The sequence below is a fragment of the Lipotes vexillifer genome, unplaced genomic scaffold (assembly GCF_000442215.2).
Source record: "Lipotes vexillifer unplaced genomic scaffold, Lipotes_vexillifer_v1.1 scaffold159, whole genome shotgun sequence".
Classification (NCBI taxonomy): Eukaryota; Metazoa; Chordata; class Mammalia; order Artiodactyla; family Lipotidae; genus Lipotes; species Lipotes vexillifer.
Genome location: NW_006770589.1, coordinates 534,994 through 552,698, shown reverse-complemented (window position 1 = coordinate 552,698; position 17,705 = coordinate 534,994). Strand labels below are relative to the sequence as shown.

General features: G+C 39.4%; 1 protein-coding gene across 2 annotated transcripts in view; it reads left to right on the top strand.

Moving 5' to 3' along the window:
- The first annotated feature begins 507 nt into the window (after window positions 1–507).
- Window positions 508–17,705, top strand: part of ANKRD50 (ankyrin repeat domain 50) — a 41,589-nt gene continuing 24,391 nt past the window's right edge. Inside the window, exons 1-2 of one of the 2 annotated variants that reach the window (XM_007446247.1) lie at window positions 508–788; window positions 1,934–3,215. In XM_007446247.1, the coding sequence (XP_007446309.1) occupies window positions 2,704–3,215 (512 nt within the window). In that variant the 5' untranslated portion in view covers window positions 508–788; window positions 1,934–2,703. The remainder of the gene's footprint in view (window positions 789–1,933; window positions 3,216–17,705) is intronic. The other variant, XM_007446248.1, reaches the window with a different exon arrangement.

The window sequence follows — 17,705 nt, the reverse complement described above, 5'->3', positions numbered from 1 at the left end:
AGATTGAAAGGGGACCCGGATGACTGAGGAATACAACGGGCCTGGAGTGGCCTTTGGGGACAAGAGGGTTAAGGGAGTGGCAAGGGGCAACTCTCCCAGCTCAACTGCCCCTCCTAGCATCGGACACGGCCCCCAAAGCCAGCGGAGTCCCTCAGCCTGGAAGACAAAGGAAGGCTCAGGGCCGAGTGGTGAAGGGGGGGCAGCGACTCGCGTGAGCTCGGGTACGCGAGAACGCACACCCCGCCCCCTTCTCCGCCCCGTCCCCGAGGAAGGCGGAGCCCCGAGGCCGCCCCCAGAAGAACTCCCCGCGGCGTAGGCAGCGGGTCCCAGGCGGCTGCACACGCCCAGGCACGGGCGGCGACTGGACGGCGCGGTGGGGGAGGGGCGAGGCAAGGGGGCGGAGCCGGCGGCCGAAGAAAGGCCTGGCGGCCGAGAGGGGAGGGGCTTGTGCCGAGGGGCGGGGCTGCTGGGCGGGGCGGAGCCGCCCGGTCCGGGGCTGCCTGAGACAGTCACTGCCCTGACGACGGCGGCTGCGGCGGCGGCGGCGGCGGTTGACCATTGGGGGTTGGGAGGAGCACAGCCAAGGCTGCTGGGGCAGCTGGAACTGGCAGTTGCCGGGGGCCAAGAGGAGGATCTGGAACCCGGAGCGTGCTCCGGGCCGGGCGGAGGAAGCGGCTGCAGTTGGAGTCTGGGGAGCGCTGGCGGCGGCGGCGGCTTCTCAGCGAAGCAAGTGTCTGAAGCTGAGAGTCTTCGGCGGCGGCGGCGGCGGCGGCGGCGGTGGAAGCGAGGCCCCACGCTCAGGTCGGATTCTTGGGGGCATGTGCCTGGGGCTACGACCTGACCCACCCACCCAGCCACCCTGTCCAGCCTCCGGCCCCAGATCCGACTTCTCCCGTCGTTCCGCCGCGGGCCGGGCGGGGGCGGGAGCGGCGCCCGGGGTAGGGGCGCGGAGCTGGACGCCGACCGGAGGCGACCCCTCCTCAAGGATTGGCAAGGACGTCGGGCACCCCCTCCCCCTTCAAAAGACACACCCCGATCTCGGGGCGGGGCGGGGTGTCGAGGCGTTCCCAGCCTTCTGGAAGGAAGACCTCGGTGTGGAGGCTGCACCTCCGTCCGTGGCCTCTCCAAGGTGGCCCCCCTGTGGCTCCTTGGGGCTGTTGAAACCAAAGGTGGTTCCCGTCGCTGGGAATCCCGGAGTTCCTTTTGTCTATCAGCTGAAACTAGAGGCCGGAACTGTAGGCGAACACCCATCAGTCCTGAAGCCCTCTGCTCCTTATCCCTTTCCTGCCTGGAGGGCATGCAGCCTTTTCTCCGGCCACAGTAGTAGATTTCATTCCTAACGCCCCCCTCCGAAACGTTCCCCCCTTCGGCTCAGAGGAAGGAAGGATTCCCATAGTACTTGTGTTTGGATTTATCTTTCATGTAAGCTCACCCGCCTTTTTTTCTTTCCAATCCATTCCCATCTAGCCACAACCCTGATAATCATTCCCTAGGTTTTGCAAACTATCAACAAAGAAGTGTGGCTAGTCGCGTAAACAGAGCCCTTGACTGGCTGGGCTGTGCAAGTTAATGGAGCTTCCTGAACTGGCGCTGTTCTACCAAGCTGGTCGGAAAGACCTTTTTGGCTAGAGTTAAGGATGTTACTGCATGTGCCTAAAGTCTTTTTTTTTTTTTCTCCTTTCTACAGTGAGGTTTTAAAAATCCAGGGTAACTTGATTAAAATGTAGCTGTTTGGGAAGCCTAACTATAGAGGCAGAAAAATACAGAAAGGAAAATGTAATTATGATTTTGGGGTAGTTGTCCAACTTTTTGAAAGTGCCAAAGATGAAGTGAATGGATTTTTGAGATTACTGTAACTGGTAAATTGTATTCTTTGATAAGTAAGCTTTTAGCATGTGATATTTTGCACTGAGATATTTTTGTTTTATTTTAGTTACTGGTGGGAATTATTGATTACCTGGACATCTTAAACCGAGAAGCCTGTGAACAGGCTCATTAAGAATCTATCTTGAAAAATGCATTTTATGAATGCTTTGAATTAAGGAGGTGTTAACAGTGGTTTGCCATTTTTGCCACATAAGAGACAGTAATCTGAAACAGTTCCCTCCCTGGCAGTTGCCCATATACTTAAAACTGGCAGGATCTAGTACTTTGAGTGACTATCCTTCAACAAGGAGTAGAGCACTAACAATCTACTGTATAAATGTAATCTCTTTGGTAGCATTTACTATAATGGACACCTTTTCTGCATCTAATTTTCAGATACAGACTTAACGCTTGCGATCTGGAAAAGCATTTTGTACAAGTTGAAAGACTGGGCTTTCTCTTCAGTTTTACAGATGTATTGTCTCATCTGCATACTTGAAACATCCACAATCACATAAACTCCAGATGTAACCATGGAGTTTTGCGACCCATCAAGATATAGGAAAAGTGTTGGCCAAGGTTTGGAACCAGGCAGTTTTCCATCAGTTCAACAATTCATATAAACTAATATATTCTCTGCTGATGATCAGGAATAAAGAGCCAAATAAAGTCATGCACATTCTGTTGGCAGATGGACTATGTGGCTGTTGAATTTTACTGTAACTGGTTACTCTGTCATTCAAAGTCAACTTAATATGCAAGTTACGTCCTAATGGATGTAAAGACCTGTGTTGATGTACCCAGATTCTAGCAAATGTTGATGCTAAGAAACCTATTATGACTAATCCTTGGGAAGAGAAAGTCTGCAAAATGGCTCAAACGAGTTTACTGCAGGGGAAGCAGTTTTACTGTAGGGAGTGGGTTTTCCACAAGCTTCAGCATTGCCTCCAGGAGAAAACTAACTGCTGCAACAGTGCTGTCAACACACCACCCCTTGTAGTGAATTCTGGGAATAATGCTAGTGTTGTCTCTGGAAAAGGAGCTGCCTGGGGTGTGTTATTGGTAGGAGGGCCTGGCAGTGGCAAGACAGCCTTATGCACTGAGCTCTTGTGGCCAAGTTCACCTACAAGCTTGCAGAGAGGTTTACATCGCCAGGCTTTGGCCTTTCATTTCTGTAAAGCCCAGGACTCTGACACTTTGTGTGTTGGAGGGTTTATTAGAGGTCTGGTTGCCCAGATCTGCCGCAGTGGACTTCTCCAAGGATATGAGGACAAGCTAAGGGATCCAGCAGTTCAAAGCCTCCTACAGCCCGGGGAATGTGAGAGAAACCCAGCTGAAGCATTTAAAAGGTAACAATAAGTATGTCATGGTGTTCTGGTTTCTGTGCAAAAATTAAAGTTTTTTTAGTTTTTTTGTGTTTGTTTCTTAACTTTGCCAGTGCTTTTACTACCGCTGTATATTTGGGGATGATCTGTGGTTATGAATACACCTGTTTACTTTGTTGAAGGAAATAAAATTCAAGCTTTGTATTGTAAGGACATGGATTAAAAGTATATCTTTTACTTGTTTAATAACAGAATGTGAAGCACTGAAGAAACTTAATTTGAGAGGTGTGGTATTCTTGCAGACTTTTTAATGTGTAAGTGCCGTCCAGTAAAACTCTGGGCAAATCTGTTATCTTCTGCTGTGAGCCATCAAAATCAGAGTTAGAATTGTTATATCATTCTTAAATTAATGAGGGAATAGGTTAGGCAATACCTGTATCACAAGTATGAGATGCCAGGTTTGATGGACAGTGTTCAATATGGAATCACTGTGTATGGAATCAATAATGCAGTCTTTAATATTAACCTTAACTTTTAAGAGACTTAAGTCTCTGTACATAAATAGCTCTTTTCCTCTTGACTTACTGCTTTTTCTGGAGATACTATCACTAGTTGAAGAGCTGAGTTTTCATTTCTTATAAGTAATTTCATAAACTGCATTTACTGACACCTTAGAAAATGTTTCAAAGAGCTTATAGTCTAAGTTGAACTTAGTCTAACTAAATTATGTAATTATGCAATTTGTCTTATTGGAATTAGCTATGTAAATTTCTAATGCCTTTAAATATTTAAAATCAAGTCTGATAACTGTATATTTTTGATATATTCTGATTCTAAGCAAATCTTTCTCTATAGTATCAGAGATTTTCTTGAAAAAGATCCTTCTACTCAGATGGATTTTCTGTAATTTTTTTTCCTGTGTGAATTTTAGTTACTCATTGAAGGGGAATAAGAAGCAAATAGAGCTGTGTGTAAATTGATTTTTATTAATTTTGATTTTCTGATTGACAGAAGGAGCTAATCACTTTGTATTCCCAGTCTGTACTTGGTTAGGGAAAGCCTAGTCTTTCCACTTGGACCATGTTGGTGCTTTTATTAATCTTCCACTGGATCTTTCAAAAACTTGGGTCACTTTCTTTTTCATTAAAGTAACGAATCATTAAATAAATTAGGTAACTTTGATATTGGAAAAGCTGTTTCTGATAATTCACAGAGCTACATTTCCTTCAAGACTGCGAAGCAGTAAAATAACCACAGTCGAATGCAGACATGAGAACACAATTAAAAGTTAAAAAGAAATATTTTTACATAGTCTATGGCATTAGATGATCTAGGCCTCTGCTTTTGGACAAATATTTAAAATTTCATTGTGGGTTTTATTAGTGACTGATTGACTTGTTAGATAAGTCCTTTAGAGAATTTTGATAGGAATGTATTTTTGGTAGGAATGTTATTTAGGCAGGGTTAGATGTAATTCAACAAGTAGACAATGGAGCAAAAGATAATGATTTTCAAAGAGTTGCAATATTTTGAGGGAGACAGAGCTGGAGGTAATTATAACATGATGGGAGATGAAATATAAACAAAGAAAAGTATTTTTTTTTCATTTTTGACAAAAACAACCTCCCAAACCAGTTTGTGTATTGTTACTTTCTTAACATCTAACTTGATAATATTGATGGCTTCATATATTCATGTGTGAAACAATTTAATAGAAATAGAAAATTGATAAAGGTAAATCTTAGTTCTTCACAGATCCACAAAGTTGGGGAAATTTCAGAGTGATTCAGTAATTAATGCTTTTTATCTGCTTTTCTTCAGTTTTACTTCCTAATTTTTTATCCTTATTTTTTTTTACCCTTAATGATACTAGATACAGTATGTAGTGCTGCAAGCTAACTTCTTACATGAAGTCACATAGCTAAGTGGTAACTTGTTAATTACCAGTTTTCAGAAATCACATTTTCTTCACGATAATTAAAGACTGAAAGGAACTTCATGTTAATCTTAAACTTCATGTTAAATATTGCTACTTCTTTTTCTTCTGACGTGGTAGAGTATAGTCTGTTGATTCTGAGATTTAGTTGTCAAGAAATTTCTTCTGACGTCCATTCATTCATTCTTACAGCAAATGTTTATTGAGAGCCTTTTGTGCTTTAAGCACAGTTCAGCTGGAGATATTTATTGAGAACTGTCTGTGTGTTACGTGGAACTCAGATGTGGATAAATCAGTGAACCGAACAGACAAAATACCCTGTCTTCATGGAGCTTTAAGTTCTTACGCTAATATTTATCTTATTTCTATAAAAAGAAATAATATTGATACTTCGGGTATCAATATATAGAGACTTGCTGTAGATGCAGCACATGAACATTCTAACATGAATGGAATTAGATCATCTGTTGAAGAGAATGATGAATGAAGACACATTAATTTCTTATTTTTGTTTCCATTTTTCTTCGCTGGTTAAAGTGAAAAGCTATTGTTACTACATTTAGAATATATATATTTTATCTGTTTCTGTTGGTGGAACTAAGTTGATGACAATTACATTTTTACTTGTTTTGAGAACCAAATGCTGATTTCTTTCATTCCGCCTCCAGCTTCAGGCTCTTATTGCAAAACTTTGCCTTTTGTGTTGAATTGTCTTTTCTAGAGTTAATGTTAGAGGTAGAGTTTCCTAGTAGTCCTCTAACTGTAAAACAAATTCCAGTTGTTTTTGACAGAAGGCTCAAGGCACCTAAGTTATGGAATGAGGGAGGGGCTAGTGGTTTTAGATCCTGTGATTAGTTTAGAAGCACAACTGAAGATGGTTATCTTTTCAACCAGAAACTTCTTTCTGAACTTTACTATCACGGTCCTTGAACCCCCAGGGGTCTTTTTTGGAGAGTTAGATGGATGTGGAATGGAAGTACAAAGCTTTGTTCCTAGTGGATATCATTCTCTTTTATTTCTGGTTAACAATCTGCAACGCCAGGTGTGAGTCAATTCTGTGTGTGATGTCAATTTTTCTGAGTCGAGTAAAAAGATTTTGTTCTGTGTAATGTTGATAGGAATTAATTAAACACCTTCAGTGGTACCACAAATTAAGTGTAAATGGAATAAAATCATGATGATGAATGACTCTAAACTTTGATAGTTTAGTAGAAAAGTCATGTGAGAAGTGGTGAAAGACAACAATGGCTTGTTAGAAAAGGATTGAGAGTTGGAAGACTGGACTGTGACCTTTGTTTTTACGTTGAATAAGAATCCTTGGGCTTCCCTGGTGGCGCAGTGGTTGAGAGTCCGCCTGCCGATGCAGGGGACACGGGTTCGTGCCCCGGTCCGGGAAGGTCCCACATGCCGCGGAGCGGCGGGGCCCGTGAGCCATGGCCGCAGAGCCTGCGCGTCCGGAGCCTGTGCTCCACAACGGGAGAGGCCACAACAGTGAGAGGCCCGCGTACCGCAAAGAAAAAAAAAAAAGAATCCTTGAATGGTGAAATTTTCTTTCTAATCTTTTTATCTCCCTCTTGAACATTTTATAGTTCTTCACTGGTATCTCTTTAGATTTTTAACTTCTTTTGTAATTATTTATGCATACGTGTTCAGTAATCTCCCCTATTAGGCATATGTTTCTTCGTGACATTATTCATGACTGATTAATATTTTATGCTTACCATAGCACTTTGAACAGCACTTTGCATATCGTAAGTGCTAAATGATTATCATTTGAAGGAGTGAATAATACTACTTACCTATCTAGAATGTGCTTGAACCTGATTGAAGGACAGCTGAAGTGCCTGCATAAGAAAGGAAATTGAAATGTTATATCATTTAGGTCAGTTTTAAATGCAGGCCAGACTGGTACAGTGATTATTAATTTATTAACCTGCTGTCTGCTCTTTAGCATGTATGAATGTGGATTGGTCCAGATAGTTTTATGTGGCCAGGTGTCTGTCTTCTGTCTTAACTGTAGTATTAAGAGTATACTCCAAGTGTTTTTGGCAAACTCAACAAAGGGGCAAAGAACAGAATGGGACTGTGTGCTTCCTTCTTACCCTCAGTTGTGGGGTATTTTCAAGGCAAAATATTTCCTTTCCATTATCTGTCTTGAATATCTAAGGCTATTTAAGATAACCATCATTATCTATTCTTAAACATTGTCGGATTAAAAGGTCTTGTAAAAGTGTCTTTACAGTTCACATTTTGAATAAAATAAATGAAAATATAATTTTCATATCAAAATTCTACATTTCTTTTAGTGTAATAGTGTCAGTTTCCACTGAATTGTCTGTTGCTTCCAGCTCTTACGTTATTTTGACTTTGATATGGACTTCCATGCATTCAAACCCTTGCACTTTCCCTTCCTAAAATCTTTTGCTTTTACCCTAGACAGCCTTTCTCTCTCTTTTATACTTCATGTCTAAGTGCTGCTTCCTTTGGTTCTTGGTACCTTTATCATTTGCTGAACTAGTCCTCAACATTTAATCAGTTCTGTAGTGGCATAACATATTGCTCCATATTTATACTGTTTAACATCAGCCATGTTCTTAATTCTTCTTGGCCATTTTTTTATTTACTTCTTGATAACTCAGACTTTATTTTGGATCAGAAAGAGTAAAGTAGTGCCCTATAGGTTGAATATATTTTTTATCCACTTCAGGAAATTTCACACACCTATCCAGATTTGGGGGTTTTCTTGAAAAAAAAAAATTGGAAATTTTGACAGTATTAGCTTTTCATTTTTTTTTTGAAGCAATAATCTGGTGGCACTGTGTCAGCTGCTGTCTTTATGTGGGGCCTACACATTCTAATTTGATTCCATCTCCTCCGCTCTCTATTATTCTATCCCAAGACTACTTTGTTTGTTTATATATGCCAGCCTGGCTCCTGTGGGGATTTGCAAAAGTGAACATGTTTTCTATTTCTCTGAGTAGGGAAACACTATAATTTTTATCTCCCCCCAAATTTGCTATTATATTATCTTGAATTTGTACATGCAAGTACTACTACTCCTTCCCTATCATCTCATTTTATCTTGGCGTACTAAAATCTGATGTCTACGTCTACATGTTCACAGAAAGATGTTTAAGCATGATAGCTTCTGAATCCACTACTCAGTCGATCTTTAGCCTTAGATGATATATGTTAGGACTTTCTTCATTATTTGTGCTTTCTTGCATTCAGAATCTCCTGTCTGACTGTATTCTTTGGTGGCCTTTCCTCTAGGTTCTCTCTGGCTGTTTGTCCAACAAAGCTTCCTTAGATCTTCTCTCTTTGTATATACACTCCTTCAGTAGTTTTATTTACTTACATGGCTACCAATGCTCATGTCTAATGTGATAGCAATCAGATCTACATCAACAGCCTTTGTCTTCATTCTGATCAACATATATCTTTTCACTGGAGTGTCTGTCACCTTCTTCTGTTCAATCCAGCATCTCTTTTAGCGTTTCTCTTCGTTAACTCATTCATTCGTTTCTTTTTTGTGTGTGTGTTACGCGGGCCTCCCACTGTTGTGGTCTCTCCCATTGCGGAGCACAGGCTCCGGACGCACAGGCTCAGCAGCCATGGCTCACGGGCCCAGCCGCTCCGCGGCATGTGGGATCTTCCCAGACCGGGGCACGAACCCGTGTCCCCTGCGTTGACAGGCGGACTCCCAACCACTGCGCCACCAGGGAAGCCCCATTTCTTTTATTATTTTATTTATTTATTTTCGGCTACTTTGGTTCCTTGTTGCTGTGCGCGGCTTTCTCTAGTTGCAGTGAGCGGGGGCTACTCTTTGTTGTGGTGCGCGGTATTCTCACTGCTGTGGCTTCTCTTATTACGGAACACGGGCTCTAGGCTTGTGGGCTTCAGGAGTTGTGGCTCGCGGGCTCAGTAGTTGTGCCTCGCAGGCCCTAGAGCACAGGCCCAGTAGTTGTGGCTCACGGGTTTAGTTGCCCCGCAGCATGTGGAAGCTTCCTGGACCAGGGCTCGAACCCGTGTCCCCTGCATTGGCAGGCAGATTCTTAACCACTGCTCCAGCAGGGAAGCAGCCTTCATTTCTTAAACAAATAATCAGCACCTGCTATGTGACAGATGTGTGCTAATGTCCAGATAACAGGACTAAAGTGGTGAGCCAAACAGGACACTGAGCTCAGTGGGGGGAAATACATTGAACAAATAATCACAAAAATAAATGTAAAAATGGAGCTTTGGTAAGTGCTAAGAAGGAGGGACACAGGCTGATAAGAAAGCATGTAATATGAAGCTTGATCGTTGTCTTGGGTTCTGGGAAAACTGACTCTCTTATCTAAGTTGTTCCATAATTACTCTTATTTCCTAGACCCTTTCTACTTAAAAGTATGATCTTAAGATCAACAATAGTGGCACCACCTGGGAGGTTATTATAAATGCAGAATCTCGAATCTACTGAACTGAATCTGCCTTTTAACAAGATTCCTAAGTGAATTCTGTGCACATTGAAGTTTGAGAAGCACTGCCCAGACTAGATTCTAGAGTTTTCTTTGATTATTTTCTATTATATTTCTCTATTCTATGGTATTTAATCTTTTTCTTGGAATGGTTCTTGGATTCTTTTCCCCTAATCTAGAATTTTTGTTCATCACCTCCTGGGTGCTTTACTTAACCTTAGCCTCTCTATATGTAATTCATTTTGGTAACAGTTGGCCAATTAACCGTAGTAAAACAGTGCTTTCTTTAGGTCATTCCTCTGAGCCTGTGATAACCTCTACAACAAATTTAAATTTCTCTGCTTGGCTTTAAAAGCTCTTCATAATTTGCTTCTCTTCCATCTAAAGTATGTATCATGTTTCCAAACTTCACCAGAACACATTAAGCTCATTTATTCTTTCAAGAAGTATTTTTAAGCATATGAGACTATGTTAAAGTCGACAAGAGATATGAATAAGAATAGTCTTATTTTTCTTAGTGTTCAGTAAGAACTTGATATACATAGTAAGGATATGGACTTTTTGTTTGTTATATATTTTGCAGATTTTTTTTTTAGTTTGTTTTTTAGCCCTTAACTTTGTTTTTAGCAATTTTGCTTTTAGCAGTTTTGCTTTTTAGAAAATATCTATGAAGTATAATGGCTTCTATACAATGAAACGGTTTGATTTTATAAAGTAAAATAAGTAAATACTTATTTTTCTCCCCTTAAAAAAAATCTTTGAAGTGTATTCTGATTGGTTGCTGTCTTTACTCTCTAGTTGTTCTAGTGATGTCTTTGACCATACTATACAATTGTTTTAAATTTCAAACCAGTTTCTTTCTTTCATGTTATCTTAATCTCAGAAATATGCCTAATGTCATTTTTTTTCTACAACACATGTAGTGTAGCTAAATATAATCTTTGGTAATAAAGTAGAATTTGAAAATGTTCATGTACTTACTTAATAAAAATAGGTATTAATTAAGAGAACTAATTATATCTTACTTGCGGTTATCTTGAGAAATGATTTGGAACATTCCAAAAACGGTGACCTTTTACAGTTGTGACTCATGATTTGAATATATAGAAACTGGTGTGGATTGAATTATTTGCTTTTGTTCATCTTCTCTCCATGTATCCTTGGTCTTTGCCATAAGACATTGCAGTCCTTCTGCTAGAGGAGAAGCGTACTTCTCTGCCTTTTGATTTTGGCTCAGCCATGTGATTTGCTCTGGCCAGTGGGATGTTAGTAGGCATTACCCAGACAGAGGCTTAACTTGTGCGTGAGTGATTGGGCTTGTCCTTTTTGTGTCTCATTACCTTCAGAAGATCATGTTCTGGCGAGCTTGCTGGTCCAAAGAGGATGAGGGAGATGTGGAGTAGACCAGACCGAACCAGAAGCTTGACTCCACGCCTGGAGTACAACAAACTCATAGACACAAGAGAAAGTATATAAATGATTGTTATTTCAAGCCACTGCGTTTTGGGGTGGTTGTGGTATATCACTGTTGTGGAAATAGCTAACAATACAAAAATTAAGGAAATAACATTTCAAATAGGAAATCGTTAATTTTCATCAAAAATCTAGGAGTCCTCATTGATTCTTCAATTTCACTCACCCCCTACACTCAATCCGTCAGGTACTTTTGTTCTGTTTCCAAGATAAAACAAATACCTCAACTTTTCTTCATCTCCATTGCTGCCACTCCCATTATCCCTTTCAGTGGTGTCCTAACTCAGTGTCTTCTTGCTATTGTTGTCCCTCTTATCTTCACAAAGCAGTTAAGGATAATCGGATCTTGTTAACTCTCTGCTTAAAACCTGCAGATAGCTTCTCACTACCTTCAGAATAAAATCTAAGCTTTACATGGTCTAGCCCTTACCAGCCTTTGACTTCAGCCTGTACTGTTTTCAGCCTTGTTCATTGGTTCTTCATCCACATTGTTCTTATTGTTCTGAAATAGGTCACATTCTGGTCAACAGATTTTTGTGTGGCTACTTGCTCTGGTATCACTTAGTGTACCAGCTTTAATGTTACCTCCTCTGAGATCTTCCCTTCTCCACTGAATCTTTACAAGTCTCCCCACCCAGTCATTTTCTTAAATCACAACATCCCACTTTGTTTTCTTTATTTCTTAATTTTCAGTGTCTATCATGATTGGAAATTATTTTGTGCATTTGTTCACACTGACTTTCTGTCTACCTTCTGGAATGAGCAGAGTACTTGTCTGTCTTGTGTCTTTACATCTCCAGGGCTTAGAATATATCAGAGACTCAGTATTTCCTGAATTAATGAGTAACTGTATTTTACTTTAAAACGTTGTAATTTTGTCACATTGATAATTTGTATTGCTCAACCATATTCAGCTTTGAAATATTCTATTTTCCTGTGGAATAATACTATACATATAGATTATATAGTTATAGATGAAAAGTATTTAAAACCAGTATTTTTGATGATTTCATTAGTGTCAACAACTCATATTGAAATTAATTTTTATCAATGGAAAATCTTTTTAATAGCATCAGATTTATGTTATGTGATGTGAGTCATATGAGGTCATAAATCCATCGATTCATCTGTAGAATTCTTATCATTCTTTCAGCCATTGTCATTTAAATTTCATATTCACTTAGAAAGGAGAAAAAACTTTTGTACCTTAAATCTCAGCTAATATGTTTGTTAAATTGCTACTTTAGGGAGAGAAGCAACTTGCAAAGAGAGACCTTCACAGGAATTTAAAGGGAAAAAATAATGGTACTAAAGGGGAAGAAATTGTAGAAAATAAATTTACAGAGGAAATGATAGATTGCTCCTACCGCCAAAGGTTCAGTTATACAGGAAAGTTAATAAAATTGAAAAACAAAGATGCATGTACTTCCTCATTTTGCCATATTTGCTCTAAATCTGGGTTTCCTGTTTCTGTTTTAAAGAAAAAATAATCCACATTTGAAGCCACCCAGGTATCCTGTTAAGTCTAATCTACTCAATACCCTGTAGGTGACCCCTCCTGTGAGTTTACTTTTTATGCCTATGTAGCTTGACCAGTTTATATACATAGGGAGATATATACATATATACACATACTTGTTACATGCTCTAGTTCTGTACATTTTTGATTCCACATCAGCAATTCTCAAACTTTTTTATTCTAGGTCCCCTTTATACTCTTGAAGATTATTGCACACACCAAAGAATTTGTTTATGTGGGTTGTATTTATAAATATTTGCTTATTTAAAATTTAAACTGATATTTAACTATGTATTAATATATTTAATAATAAATCTTTATCTATTAACATAAATAACATTTTAATGAAAGAATAACTATACTGTCCAACACCCAAAAAAAAAAAACACTTAAAGAGTGGCATTGTTTTACATTGTTTTGCAAATCTTTTTAATATTAGGCTTAATAAAAGACAGCTGGATTATCGTGGTTCTGTTTCTGCATGTAGTCTCTAGAAAACTCCACTTTATCCTTGAGAGAGAACAAGAGTGAAAAAGGCAAATGACATCTTAGTTTTATTATGACACTGAATAGGGGACTCCAAGGGATCCCAGACTACAATTTGGAAACTATTGTCCTGTATAAATAGTACTGTGTTGCTGACACTATTCTGCAACATTTTCTGTGTAACATTTTTTTTTTTTTATGTTTAGCCAAGTTTTTATATGTGGATCTACATGATTCACTTTACCATATGGTATATAATTTCATTCTTTATACTATAATTCATGTGTTGTCATGTTGATACTCATTTAAGATGTATTCAACTTTTTCAACTTTACAAAACAGTTATGAACATTCTTGGGTATTCTGGTGTGCATATACTAGGAATAAAGTAGTGAAGGGTGATTCGAGGTTGAATACTTAGAAGTGAAATATTGGATCATAAGGTGTGTATATCCATCTTCAACTCTGAGGAGATAGTACCAACTACCCTTTAAAATTACATCAGTTTATCCTCTTGTAGTACTGTGTAGTTTGAGTTTCCATTACTCTACTAGGTCACCAATACTTGCCATAATGTCAGAGTTCTTTATGTTCTGGAAAGTGAATGTGAAATGGTACCTTATTTTAAATATCCTTGATCCTGTGGCTCATCATTTTGCTTGTGAAATTTTTGTTTTGAAATGTACATAAAAGAATAGAGTCAAATATATCGATCTTTTCTTTTTGAAAATTGTTTTAGTTCTCATAACTTTAATAATTTTATTTATTCATTTATAAATTAATTTATTTTGGCTGCGTTGGGTCTTCGTTGCTGCGTGCGGGCTTTCTCTAGTTGTGGCAAGAGGGGGCTACTCTTCGTTGTGGTGCATGGGCTTCTTATTGTGGTGGCTTCTCTTGTTGCAGAGCATGGGCTCTAGGCACGCCGGCTTCAGTAGTTGTGGCACGCGACTCAGTAGTTGTGGCCCGTGGGCTCTAGAGCGCAGGCTCAGTAGTTGTGGCGCACGGGCTTAGTTGCGCCATGGCGTGTGGGATCTTCCTGGACCAGGGATCGAACCCGTGTCCCCTGCATTGGCAGGTGGATTCTTAACCACTGCGCCACCAGGGAGGTCCCTCAATCTTTTTTCTTTTTATGATTTCCTTTACACTTTGGCCTTTTTGGGTCTTAATATTTAAAAACTTGTTTTCTACTTGATTGTTCTAGCAGCATTTGTTGAATGGCTCATCTTTCACTATTGATTTGTAATACCACTGCGGTGAGATACACACACACACACACACACACACACACACACACATGCATGTATTTCTGAGTTCTCTATTTTACTTTGGTTTGTTCGTTCATTCATTGATTTATCAAATATGTATTAGATACCAGGAATGCACCAGATGCCATTCTTAATACTGAGATGTATTAGTAAAAAAGAAGTGGCAAATATCATCTGTGTTTATGGAGCTTACATTTTGAGGGTTGGGGTGGGTGGTTAGTAGAAAAATGAAAAGTTAAGAAGATAGTATATAATACATAGCATATCACTACGCAATAAGTGCTATGTTGAAAATCAAAGCAGAGTTAGGATGGTAGGAGTGATGCGCTGAGTAGGTTGGGGGAGGAGTGTTGCTATTTATATAGGGGAGGTTAGGGCATCCTGAAGGAAGTATCCAGACTGAGGATATATCAAGTGCAAAGCCTTGAGGTGGGAGTTGGCTTAATATTATCCAAGAGAAACAAGGGGGGAGCCTGTGTGGCTGGAACAGAGTGAGCAAGTAGTTGAGTATATGAGACAAGTAGAGATGTAGTTAGGAGCCACATAATGTATGGACTTCGAAGCCACTGTAAGGACATTCATTTTTACTTTGAGGAGACTGGAAGCCATTAAGTCTTTTAAACAGAGTAGTGAAACATATGACATGATTTTAAAGGATCACACTAGCTACTGTGTTGAGAACTGGGGTGGTAAATGTGGAAGCAAGGAAACCAGTAAGTGGCCAGTGCAGCAGTCAAGGTGAGAGACAGTGTACTTGGACTAAGCTGAAGCGGTAGAGGTGGTGAGAAGTGTTGTATTCTGATTATTTTTAAGATTGACCTGATAGCACATCAGAAGGTGGAATATGAGAAAAACAGAGGAGTAAAGGATGGTTCTAAGATACTTGGCTTGAAAAATTGTAAGAATGGAGTTGTCTTTTACTGAAAAGAAGGAGACTGACAGGAGCAAGGTGGAGTTTGAGGTCAGAAGTTTCGTTTTGCATAAGTTCAGCATTAGACGTCTGAAGTTAGGTAAGCAGTTAGATTTACAAGGCTAGATTCAAAGGAGAGGTGCTGTCTCTATATATCAATTTGGTTTCAATGGAATATAGATGGTATTTAAGAGCATTAAGTAGCTTATGTAAGGAATGAATGTAAATAGAGAAGAGAGAAGATCCAAGATCTGAACCTTAGTGTACTTCCAACTTCAAAGGTTGAGAGTATATGAAGAAAAAGTAGCTAGTATGAAAGGAGCAGAAAGCCAGGTGACAAAGTGAAGACAGTGTCATTAGAAGGAGGAAGTGATAAGCTAAGTCAGGTATTTGCTGAGTTGAGGATTGATTTTAGTAACATGGAGGTCTTGGGGTATAGGTGGAGTGGAAAATAAACCTTGATTATAATAAGATCATGAATAAGTGAGAGGAGTAAACAGGCAGTAAATATCGGCAGAATTTTTGAGGCATTTTGCTGTAAAGAAGGGGAGCAGCAAAGTTGAATAATAGCTCGAGAAGGATATGTGTTTGAGGGTGATAAAGAAGAGATGAGATTGATGATTCGAGAGAGAATGGGTAAAGTGCTGGAAATAAATCATTGAGAAGGTAAGATAAGGAAGAATCTGTTATTAGAGTGGATGGGATAGGAGCACAGATGGTTCATCCATAGTTAGAGGAGGGAAGGCAGTGTATGTAGATAAAAGTGCAGGTGGGTTGGGAGAGTAGATGTTCCAGTGAGTTTGTGGAAGTTCTCTTCTAATTATATATGCCTAGAAGGGTGTGTGTGTGTGTGTGCGCGCATGCACGCACACATTTTTTATATTAAATGTTACTTATACGTATTTAAATAATTTTTTATTATCTAGGAAACAAGGTCAATAGTTGCAAGTGAATGTGGGGAGTAAGGAAATCATGGAGGTTTGAGAAGAACGAAGTGTAAAATATCATCTAGGCAAGTGGGGCATGGATGGTTTAGTGTTTCTCCAAGTGTGGTATAGGCCCCTGCAAGGTCAAAATTATTTTAAAAATAATACTAACACATAACACAGTATTTGTTTTTTTCACTCGTTCTCTTTTGAGGGTATAGTGGAGCCACATGAGAGATTGAGTGCACAAATATTCTGGCTGAGATTTTGATTAGGGTTGCATTGAATCTTTAGATTAATTTGTGGGAATTGACCTGTTTGCAGTGTTGAATCTCCTAACCCATGAATATATCTCCTAATTCAGTGCTGAATCTCCTAATCCGTGAATATGTCTCCTAATTCAGTGTTGAATCTCTTAATCCATGAATATCATGCTAACAATAGTATCTAGATTATTTAAGTCTGTATTTATTGTCTCTTTTTCCTCTAGATTACCAATCACATATTTCTGCCCTTTTCCTGTCTGATAATTTTTGATTGTATGTCAGACAGTGTGTTAAATGACTAGAGTTCCAGATAATATCTTTCATCAGAGAAGGTTTTTGTTTTTCTCATTTGGGCAGAGAGAGTGAGGGGCTGATATAATCAGGGATGGAGGTGGGCTGGGGCTCCTTTGTAGTCTTAGTAAGACTGCTAGTTTATTCCTATTATTTTGGTGTGGACCTTTTAAGCTTTTGATTGAGAGTTCCAAAAGGGTTTGATAATTCAGTTCTTCCCCAAGAAATATTTAGTCCTTTGACTTCCTGCCCTTTATGCCTTCAAATTCTAACAAGTGTCTTGAAGAGGATGGGTTTTGTGTTTAAAGCAAGTACCCTCCCATTAGCAGAATTTTGTCTTCAGCATACAGACTATGGGAGATTTCATGCTGGATTTTAGACACACTCATCCTAGTTCCCTAACTTTTTAAATACAACCCAGAATTTAGCAAATGTACCTTGGAGAAAATCAGCCTCTTGTTAGGGACACCTCAGATATGCACTTTCTCTGAAAGAGACATAGCTGATCTCTGAAAGTTGTGCTGATTTTATTCCTCTGGTAGAGTCCCTCAGGGTGGCCCAAGCCTGATTCTCAGTCCATACTTAAAATCACTGTATGCCTCAAATCAGCAAATGACCCCTGAGGAGAAAGCAGCAGGTGGTTTGGTTTTTTGTTTTTGTTTTGCTCATTTTGGATCAACTCCCATCCTCTGGAGTTCTAATTCATTTTGTTCTCTTGCTTCAACAGCTTTCTCATATCTTTAAAAATGTAAATTTTGTAATGGATAACATTTTTTTTTTCTAGCTATTGCAGCGGGAGTTTTGGGCTGCTGCCACCTACTGCATTTTATCTGGCAGTGGAAGTTCCTATGAGGAAGATTTTTCTGGTTCTCTCCTGTTTTATTTGATTTGTGGCTTTGCTTGTTAAATAATTCCTTTTTTAAAAATTGGATTTTATTCCCTCTTTTATTTATCTGAATATCACAACTACATTTTCTTTACA